The 11,092-nt window shown below is 35.5% G+C and overlaps 1 protein-coding gene across 2 annotated transcripts in view; it reads left to right on the top strand.

Moving 5' to 3' along the window:
- The window catches only part of LOC137385405 (nuclear pore complex protein Nup160-like), a 48,291-nt gene that overhangs the window by 23,590 nt on the left and 13,609 nt on the right, over window positions 1–11,092 (top strand). For both annotated transcript variants that reach the window (XM_068071859.1, XM_068071858.1), the window contains 8 exons: window positions 1,853–2,085; window positions 2,963–3,105; window positions 4,122–4,273; window positions 4,878–5,002; window positions 6,541–6,614; window positions 6,806–6,950; window positions 7,344–7,499; window positions 7,802–7,919. In XM_068071859.1, coding sequence (XP_067927960.1) covers window positions 1,853–2,085; window positions 2,963–3,105; window positions 4,122–4,273; window positions 4,878–5,002; window positions 6,541–6,614; window positions 6,806–6,950; window positions 7,344–7,499; window positions 7,802–7,919 — 1,146 coding nt within the window. The remainder of the gene's footprint in view (window positions 1–1,852; window positions 2,086–2,962; window positions 3,106–4,121; window positions 4,274–4,877; window positions 5,003–6,540; window positions 6,615–6,805; window positions 6,951–7,343; window positions 7,500–7,801; window positions 7,920–11,092) is intronic.

The raw sequence follows: 11,092 nt of genomic DNA on the forward strand, positions 1-11,092 counted from the left end.
CGTAATAAATTTTGACAGTCAAATTATTTTGTCGGTTTATATTTTAACGATGCTATAGTGGTCGTTAAAAACGTTAAAATAAATGTCGTTATAAAATTCAATTATACAGTATCAATGAACAAAGCTATTTAGTTTCGCTTTTTCGCTCGTTTGTTATGATAGTTTAGTTTCGCACATGAAACTTTCGCGAGAGGATGACACCGCGAAAACGCGAAAATTAGATGCCGCGAATACATAAGTGTCCTAGGGTATGCAATGAATGAGCACCACGATTTGAGTGTTGTATCTGTTGGCCTAGCGTTCCAGCCATAGTTTTTACAGAAAGAACAAAAGGTTTCTACTGCATTGTCATTCTTGAGCCAAATGGTATTAAATACAATATATTTAATGTATACAATGTATTTAATGTATACAATGGCCACATATTTTGAGATGCATGACCATCTTTTTGTTGCTTGTGTTATCGTGAAATCTGTTTAGCTATATATCACTTTATGTAAGTGTATAACCTTGAAAGGACTGTTGCCAATCATTTCACAGACCCTTATATATCATCTAATTAATTCACATTATAACAAGTCTGCAGGGCTTACAACCAGTTTGTCTGGTTTAACTTCATTAACTCCAAATAATAAAGGATCAAACATTGTAAATATCAAAATATAACTTCTATAAATCAGCCATCAAATCTCTTCTGCTCTCGTCAATAGAAGGTAAGAAAGCGTCTATGAAAATCACTACCAAACTAAAGGATAAATTAACTATTTTTTATAATAAGCTGATTTAATAAACTATAAACATAATAGGGTGACACTCCTTGTCGCACCCGGTCTGCTGGCCAGCTAAATCTAATATTTCTATACAAGAATGTTGCAAGTAATTCAATTTATCCAATTTAGTAAATCTCCACACTATCGTTAGTTATATAAAGAATCTACTTAACTGTCATGAGTTAAGTACCTGAAGTGTTTATTAGGGAGTTAATATAGGCTTTCAGGTTGTGGAATGAGAAATCAAATGTTCTGATTAATTAACTTCGGATGCAGAGGTTTGACTGTATCATTGCTGAAGTACTTATAATATTCAAATAACCCAAAATTAGTTGCCTTACTATTGAGATTAGGAGAGACTCTAACATGATCTGGATACGGAATCACAACTAGACATTGGAGTTAATAAAATCTGCCAGTTGCAGCTTCACAAAACGACTATATTTTCTGTTTGCTAAAATTTGTTTGTGACAAATAATAAAATATGTGCAATAGACATTGTAATGCCTTCTATTAGGCTTTCTTCATATTTTCCTGTAGATATTAACCACAGTTGACGGATGAGTAGCTCAGAATGTTATTGCCTCCCTAGTAATCACCAGCACAAATATAGCAATATCAGTTCGCGTCTAAATCTTTGGCAGTTTAAATAAAAAAATGCTTTTTAATAAAATGCCCTTTACTGAGTTGGGGCCGACCTTTCCTAATGTTATTTGTGTTTTTCCTTAACCATACCAATGTTTTATATACGTTGTATGATTTATAAATTGTCTCGTTGTTAGTACAGGTTAGGCGTGCCTGTCATATTTGACTCGTTTTACTAGTTTGACTATAGTTACTTATGGCATTCTCAGCATCATTCTCAGCATCATTCAGCGCTTCGTAAGTTGTATTACCATAGCCTTGGCAAGCTCGCTTCATTGCCCCTCCTATCTTTGTGTCGCTCATAAATACTTGAATTATATTCTTATTCATTGATATTTTCTACTTAAAATACTTTTATGGCAGCCTCTATTAGCAAGAACCTCTCTGCTAATGCCATTGTCGTTGAGTGAACATACCCATTTCCAATAATCTTGCAGAGCAGTGTGTCATACATAAGGCCGTGTGAGGCTTTTGAACAGCAGATTCTCTTCCCTAATGACTTGGCCAGTAGCATGACACCTGTTGATCAGGATGTAGTTAGTATTATGAAGTCACTTTCCTCGCTCCACGAGTTTGTACGAGGATTCGATGATCACATCTACACAGGCATACTAAATGGCGAGTCGGTGATGGAAAACGTAAAGCTAGTCGCTCGCTCCATAACAACCAGGTGAGTTACTTTTGGTCTAACGATTTGTGGCTTTATCAAATATTGTAGCTTTCATGGTACTAGCAACCCTGTTCATTGCTTGTTTAATATGTAAAGGGATTTTTGTATTCTTTTGTTTGATAGAATTTACAGTACATGACGTTTAAGCTGTTTTTATCCTCATCTACTCCTTTTTTGTGTTTCATAGTAAGTACTGCGGAGAGAGGTTTTGAATAAAATAGTTTATTATACACCTTCCATTTGTAATTTCTAGAATCTATAAGTTGAGATGGTTAAGTTCATGTAGTTTGAAGCTAAGACGTAACAAAACACCTGAGCGAACTTTTGAATTGTCTAATTAACATAATCTTTACTGACTCTCAATTCAATCTTTCTATTATATGTTATTTGCGGTTCTTTATTCTACCCACTCTCTGCACCACCTAAAACATTAGAAGATAGGAACCCGCGAGTAACCAGCCATATCTACAGTAACTTTAAGCAGATTTTACTTCCGTATGTACAGCTAGCCAATTATGCATCAATCTAAAACTTTAAATTCAGTATTCATAATTGTTAATTGTTTGTTAATGTAATATGGTATTATTATGTAATATGGTATTATTAGAGCATCGCTAGGATACACATCATTCTATTTCAATCCTTTATTACCGGTTGCTGCAGATGTGCTGTCATACAGTCAGTTCATTTTACAAATTCATTAAAATGCCTTTAGTTTGTGGCAAAACCTACTCTTTGTGTTTGTGAAAGCTGTAAGATTGCACGGATTCACATTCTTGTTAATACCCTTTAGAATTATCTGTAGGCACATAAATTAGTAAGGTCTCATCATGTATGTTTGAGAGTGTATCAAACATAGAAATGTATATATTTGCAGTAGGCCAGATCACGCGACGCTGAAGGCCCAATTTTTAGACCACACACAGAATATTCAACTGGTAAAGGATGCCATCGGAATCTTCATCCACTGTCTTAATGTAGTTGATCAGCTTGCTAAGGATAACGCTCAACTCGACACTGGTCTGTTGCATATTTCTTGCTCTTATACCTTCTTTGTCCTGCTTTGTTCTGCTTAATCAGTGTGCCCGATGTTTAAGCATGACTTCGGGTTTTAATATGCATTGCTGTATTTCTTCAAACCACTCGTATGTATACACACTTCTGTACAATTGCATGTACAGTATGTATAACTTTCTATTGACATTACTAATCGTCAAAAAAGGATATCTTTCGTTACATGTCAGAAAAAAGATGAGTGAGCGATTTGCGGAACGGGGAAGCGTCCAGCACTGTTCATGTACTCAATAAGCATGTAGCTGCTAGATTGGAAACAATAGCACCTATCATACTCCACCATCATACATTTGTGATTACATATCTAGTCTTCCCTAGCAAGCTGTACTCTTGTAGAAGCGGTTTTCATAGTAACTAATATTACTTTCTGCAATACAAAGTTACGTTAAATATTAGTTATTTCACTGTGACCTAATTATTTGTATGTGAATAAAACTTCTATTGCCAATGATGGTGTCTCACTGTTTTCTACAAAATCGTAAACTCGACCATCAGGTGACATTTATTCGAATATTATAGTATGCTTTTAATAGTTGCTTTGCGGTGTCTGTGGAAATATTGTAAAAAATGTGCAACTTATTAGCTGAACATGCAAAGTGAATTATTATTAAAGTACTGGTTTACACAAGATTCCTTGTAAATTTGATGACATTCATAAAATACAACATCACAAATTGTTTACTCCTTTCTAATAATAGGAAAAGAGAAGACAATTCTTAATTTTCGTATGTTGAAATTGTATTCAGTTGTTTTCAAAATGGCTACAATTTGTTCAATAAGCTGTTCCCAAAATCGATTGAAAATAATAACTAACATAATAATAACTACAGTAATATAATATTAACTTATATAATAATATCAAATACGGCATTTCTGAATTACAAGATAGCAAAACATGGATAGTAGGAGTAACGTTAAGCTTTTGGTTAAATAGTTACGGTTTCTCTTGTGTATTGTTGCAGATGTATCGTTGGAGAACCACCCATTTTATGAGATGAATGCTACAGGTCGTAACATTGTCTGCGGATCGGTTGCAGATATGGCCAACGCCAGATACAAACTTTGCTGCGATCTTGTTCTTTACCTCGAGTATATTTCTCTGCTCAATGAAGAGGTCAGTGCTTTGATTTTTTCCCATTATTAATCTAATTTAACTTTTTTACTGTCAGACGGCAAATCACATGTTTGGTTGCACTGCCAGTGTATGTCATATGTCATTGGCTTAAATATTTGAGACCTTTATGAAAACCTCTGTTTGGTTGCTTCTATTACAGCAAATAGAGGTTTTACGGTAAATCACTCCAAGAACTTCATGTGCTAAAGTCATCATAAGTTGGGATCAATTATTACTTAAAACTGTGCTGTAATTCTTTTAATTCATTTCGCAGCTTGAAAAGCTATGAAAATCTATCAATGAATATTGCATAAAATTATACATAGCTATAAAACAAATGCGTTTTATCAAAACGTAAAACGGTTAATTTTCAAAAAAAGTAATAAATGAAGAAGTTTTCATGTGACTCTGCAAGATTGATTGTCTAGAACTGTCACCTGAGGTATATTTTTTAGCTTGTGTGCGAGCATCGATGCAATGAAACAGTCCTGCATTATCAGGCTTTAAAGGGTAATGAAAGAATTTTTAAACATGTGCCTTTGCTTAACCCTCTGGAGTATGTTGAACTTCACATGAGAGTGTTTGCTCATTTCTCTAATTTTAGATAAACCACAGTGAGCCACTGAGGGTGGCCACAGAGGAGTTGTCATGTACTTGCTTCGCCCTCTTACAGATCTATGCAGTCATCAAGTGGTTCTGCAGTCTGCGTGCACCAGCTGCGCGAAAGCAGTAAGTAGTGGATAGGATAGCTATGTGCTCATCTAGACAAGTCCTTGTTACTAATATTAAAAGGATACATCAGGTTTTGCAAATTAGCCATTCAGAAGGTTTCTCTCACGCCTGTCTCAGCTACTCAGATTCAGTTCCAGACTTTATAAACCTCCGTTATGTCAGATCTATTTGCAGCTTAGCAATTCTCGCATGTTAACCCTTTCGTGGGCGAATTTTCAAAACTAAATCAGGCTCCCATGGGCGAATTAATTTTCCAAAAAATCAATTTTTTTCAAAAGATTCATACACTTTTCTGTGTGTTATTATGTGCATATCTCTATGTTTAAAGGTGCATATGTATACATGTATATGTCCATAGGCATATATATATATTATAAACAAATAAAAATGTATAACATAAAATATATGCTTTTCATAATAATTGTCTATTTACGAATGATATTTTCGAAAGCATTTTCCTTTACAAAGGCCCACATCACAGTCTTTGCACCATGTACTTATTCGTGCAACAAAGAGTTCCCACAAAAATGTACTTCCTGGATTGACAGGCTCAAAAATCTTTTCAAAATACTCTACTGGTTGAGCATCTACTGGAGTAAATACTGGGCCTGTCACTGCTCTAAACTGCTGAATTGTAGGAGATTTATCTCTGTTTATGTTGGTTATATTCTTCTAGGCACTGGCATCACTCCTACTCACATCCTCATCATTACTGCTACCAGCCTTTTCATCACTGTCACTTCCAGATGTAAAGTCATTACAATCACAATTCAAACCTGATTCACTGTCATCTCTTGCTACTAAATCTAAAAAGTCACTGTCATCTCTGAATCTCTTAGTAATTTCGGTACTAGTACTTGCTTTATGAGAATAATTTCGGGAGGTTCTTTTAGAAGTCGCCATGACGGTAAACTAAAGTCAAACTCTTAAAAAATTCGGTAAATAAAAGCCAAAACCGAAGCAAGAAAAATAAAAGTTGATAAATTATTTAGAACAATTTTCTAATTTTTTTCGAAAGTTTATTTATTCATCACTGCTAAAAACGATCGTTTTTTTTCAACCTTGAAGTCAATTTTTGAGGCTAACTGAAACTACTATATCATAGCTTGCTATTGGTGAAAAAAGTAAACAAAAAACGGCATTTAGCTAACCAGAAACGGCAATAATAAAATACGTTACCGAAACGACAAAAACGTCGCACTGCCCATTAGCAGCCGTATCGCAAAGCGACAAAAACGTCGCACTGCCCGCGAAAGGGTTAAAGCTGGAAGCTCTTACCTGCGCAAATACAATCGCCATTTTTCATTGAAGAAATACTTGTGCATTCTTGAGGAAGTTAAATGTATGCATCTGAATATGCTTACCTTACATGTAGATTCACCGAGAACATTCCTGTGAAGGTTTCTATTCTACAGTAGGTTCATTTCTTCTGGCTCCCTCTAATTTGTCTATACTCGTAAATCTAGCCTTAGCTTCAGTCAGACGTTGTAACAACACTGGTTATCTTGCTACTAAGGTTTTTTTATTTTTGCTAGGAACTTCAATCCAGAAGTTATAGAAGCACTAAAGTGTGGAAATGGTGAGCTCATGGCCAGCATGCTTATGACAGGTACACAGTCTACTTCTATTAAACTAAATACACCGAACACATATGTATCTTGGTCAGTTACTGTGTAAGCCTGGTGTATACGGCAGATATAATATCTGCTCCAATGTGATTGATGGTGGCAGGAGGGAACTAATTCTTTGTCTTGTAAACTGTCAATGTCTTTTTCTGATTTCGTCTAACTCTTCGTGCAGGCACTGAGAAGCATTGCTCTCTGCTTGCCAGCTTTATATCTGCTGTCGGAGGTATCAAAGTGAAGGCGCTGCTCCCAGCTGTGACAGACCCTAATAATTACTATGAGTATCTCAACACACTGATCCTATCTGTCTGCCAAGCCATGTATCCTTTACTGCATTGTACCAAACAGTAAGGCTAGTTTCTCAGGCTAGGTGTGTGAACATGGGGTGGTGTAAGGAGTAATAGGTCAGTCTCAGGCTAGGTGTATGAACATGGGGTGGTGTGAAGAGTAATAGATCAGTCTCAGGCTAGGTGTATAAACATGGGGTGGTGTAAGGAGTAATAGGTCAGTCTCAGGTTTAGTCTATTACCTCTCCTTTCGCACTAAGGTTGCGCACGCAAAGGTCATTCTCATCTTTTTGTGATATACTCCATTATTAAGCCACTGTTCAGCAGTATGTCAGTGACAGTCGAGCCTGATGATACTCTTGTGAACTTATGAAATGTTTGTACTGTTAAGATTATCAAGGTTATGGACCTTAGCCAGATTTCTAGATGGCCTGAAACTACAGACACCATAGTTCCAGAGTTCCTACTAGCAAGCAATGAGCTCATCAACCTGCAGGTCTATTGTAGGCTGCTAGAGGGGCATTGTAAAGAATCGGCAGCTTCTAGACTGTTCTTTCTCGGTCAGACGTATCTGATTCAAGGGTGAGAAGAACTGTCTCATATGTCTGTCCAACGGGTTACCATGGTTTCTTACTAAAACTTATTTCAAGTTATTGTCTTGGTAGTTTTAGTTGTGTAACTTTAATTCAGCAGTAGAAGTATTATGGCTTTAAAGTATGTTATACATATCTGTGGCGACAAAAAGCAAGTTGTACAGGTACTTGGTGTTGGCACCAGTTAAGACTTATATGTTGACTTGTTCATCTGTAACGTAGACTAGGATAGGGTCCTTTTGGCAAGTAGCATATCAGATGAACAAACCGATAAGGATTATAATATTGCAGAGTTCCAGAACAAGCACAGTACTGCTTCATCAGATCCCTCTCTGGGATGTCTGATGTCGAGGAGGATGACATGGACACCAGTGATACAAGGGGAGAGCGACTGGTCTTCTGTTACAAGGTTGGCTCTCTCTTATGTTTCAGGCTGCTTTTATATTGAGCTTCACGATATGGCAATTTAATTGTTTAGTCTAATTTTTAAAATAGACGATTTGAAAATCGCCACCATTTAAAGAGATATCACCGATCATATAAACGATATAATTGTGTAATGACGATTTATGTCTCACCTGGCGATGTTCAGAGTGAGTGATATTGGAACTGACACTCACAGCCCTTCTGGTCTTATAATAAGCTCATTCCATGGCCTTTTCGATTTCCAAGAATTTTTGGAAATTGTGAAACTATACTTATAGCTGTTAGCAACGCATTGTCCTAAAGCATTGGATATTACAAAAGCTGTTCGGAAGCTTGCTTCGCGATATGACACGGTGTGTTGTTCGAAGAATTAGATATTACTAGAAATTCCACTGTCATACAGCCCACCACCAAAGTAATAATGGAAAAAAGAAAGGGTACTGTTGGTTGTTGAAAAAGTAGTTCTCAGCAGGAATTGACAGAGTATAATGTAAATGAGACTTGTTTGAGATGATATACAGTGGCGTTCATAAACTTGGAATCACATTGTTTTGTTCACTCTATATCGAATGGCTCTTCCATTCGCTTTCTATTTTCCCGCCAATTATGATGCCATGCCAGATATTATATATCAATCTGATCAGCAGAAGATGTGCTTTCAAACAATACATTGATTGATTCAACACAATCATTTTTGAGTGATTTATATTAATCCTATTAAACAGATTAGCAATTTTATTTGCTCAGAAAGTTGGTAAACAGCATGCCTCGACGGTGTCAGATGGTGATCAAGAACAAGGGCTGGCCAATAAAATACTAATGCTCAGCTCAAGACACCTTACCAGTCCTTGTAAAGATCAACAATAACCCAACGGCCCTTTTCAGGACCACCAATTTGTATAAAAGAGTTTGTTTGTGTCCCATTTTATCAATTTTCACTAACAACATTCATAGCCTGCAATAAGTCTGCCTTTCGGTAGATCCACCCCCAGCGATGAAAATCTGAGAATATTTTTGAATATTTGGCATCATCTTGTTCTTCAGAATTTTCCCTTTCAAATGATATATATATTGATGGGGTTGAGGCACTTAACTCCAAAGAATTTCTTAGACAACAGCATATAAACATACATATTTGAAGATTTAACTGGTGATTCCAAGTTTATGCACACCACTGTAAAATAAATTTGAGGGAGCACGACTCTAAAAAGGCGCAACAGAAATAACAAAAATGTAACAGAAATAAATATTAATAAAATAAATAATTAACTATCTCAAACTTATGTTTTACAATAATAACATTAATATTAATTCAAGCTATAGACCTAAACTACTGTACGTAATTTAAATAACAACAGCAATAATGAAATATGTTTATTATATCTCTTATTATATTGAAATGCAATATTAAAAGTAAATGGCAAGCTGCCGTGTAATATACAATTTGAAAGTTGATTGTTGGTTAAAATAAATATTATTTCAAACTGTAGACCTAAACTACTGTAAGTAATTAAACTAACAACAGCAATAATGAAATATGTTTATTATATTTCTGAAATGCAATATTAAAAGTAAAATATATTGTAATATACAGTTTGAAAGTTGGTTGTGTTGAATGTAGAACGGTTTTGACAGCGATATGTAACAGAAATAAATATTAATAAAATAAGTATTCAACTATCTCAAACTTATGTTTTACAATAATAAAATAAATATTAATTCAAGCTGTAGACCTAACCTACTGTACGTAATTTAACTACCCTAGGACACTTATATTTCGCTAGTATTTAGTTTCGTGAGTAGCATACAGAGTAAAATTTCGCTGGAACTTAATTTCGCAGCTCTGATGAGTGCGAAAATATAGTGATGTGAAAATAAATGCAGTGGAACAAACATTAGATTCCTCAGGTCCAGTTCACTGGTACGAAATATTTTTCAATTTGAGACTACCGTACTGTTTGGACTATAAACCGCACCTCTATATAAGCTACATGTGCTTTATTTTCCAAAAACGATAATAAAACAATACATAAGCCGCACCTTACTATAGGCCGCAGAACTAAGGACTGTGCTTTTTAACGCCATTTAAAACGGAACAGTGCAGAACGGCACAGTTTCGTATTATCCGACGCTTTTTAACTTAGTGCCTAACGGGACAGTACCGTGAGGCATTGTTTCGTATTTTCTTTCACAGCTAAAAGTGCACTAATTGGAGATTCCTAGTGAAAGAAAAAGCCACAGAATAAGCCACAGTGATTAGCCGCACCCTTGTAGGCCTACCTATAAGCCGCATGGCTCAAATCATCAGAAAAAAGTAGCTACTAATTGTCCGAAAAGTACGGTAGTTTGTATTTGTGAACCGCAGGTAGAAATGTGTAGGCTAGATCAATAATGTAATTTGATCGCTTGCTGCCATTTGTTTCCTAGACTATCAATGACGTCAAAGCCGCAGTGACTGATTGGTACCAATATTAGAATTCAAAGTATTTATAGCCGCGGTGGCCATGGCACCGGGTTGTTATTGCTTTTGGTTGGTAATAAAATTCATCACCACAATAATAATTATTCAATTTTATGACTTTTCCTACCAGACTGTCATCCTCATCAGTTACAAATTCAATGACTAAACTAATATAATCATCTTCATTTGTCTAGGCTTTTCCAAAAAAAATTTATTATCTTAATTTGTTTTGCCAAGCTGCTCAGTCGGTGTATTAGCTATAATGAGTTTAGCAAAACTTGCCCAATGAGCCAACCACACACGAAAATTGCCTGCATTTCTAATATGACGATTTTATTGTGAATATCAATGAAGAAAGCCATTTATTTTCGCGTTTTCGCTCGTTCGTTATGATAGTTTAGTTTCGCTCATGAAATTTTCGCGAGAGGCTGTTGCCGCGAAAACGCGAAAGTTAGATGCCGCGAATACATAAGTGTCCTAGGGTAACAACAGCAATAATGAAATATGTTTATTAAATCTCTTATTATATTGAAATGCAATATTAAAAGTAAAATGGCAAGCTGCCGTGTAATACGCAATTTGAAAGTTGGTTGTTGGTTAAAATAAATATTAATTCAAGCTGTAGACCTTAACTACTGTACGTAATTTAACTAACAACAGCAATAATGAAATATGTTTATTATAGCTCTGAAATG

The sequence above is a fragment of the Watersipora subatra genome, chromosome 1 (assembly GCF_963576615.1).
Source record: "Watersipora subatra chromosome 1, tzWatSuba1.1, whole genome shotgun sequence".
Taxonomy (NCBI): domain Eukaryota; kingdom Metazoa; phylum Bryozoa; class Gymnolaemata; order Cheilostomatida; family Watersiporidae; genus Watersipora; species Watersipora subatra.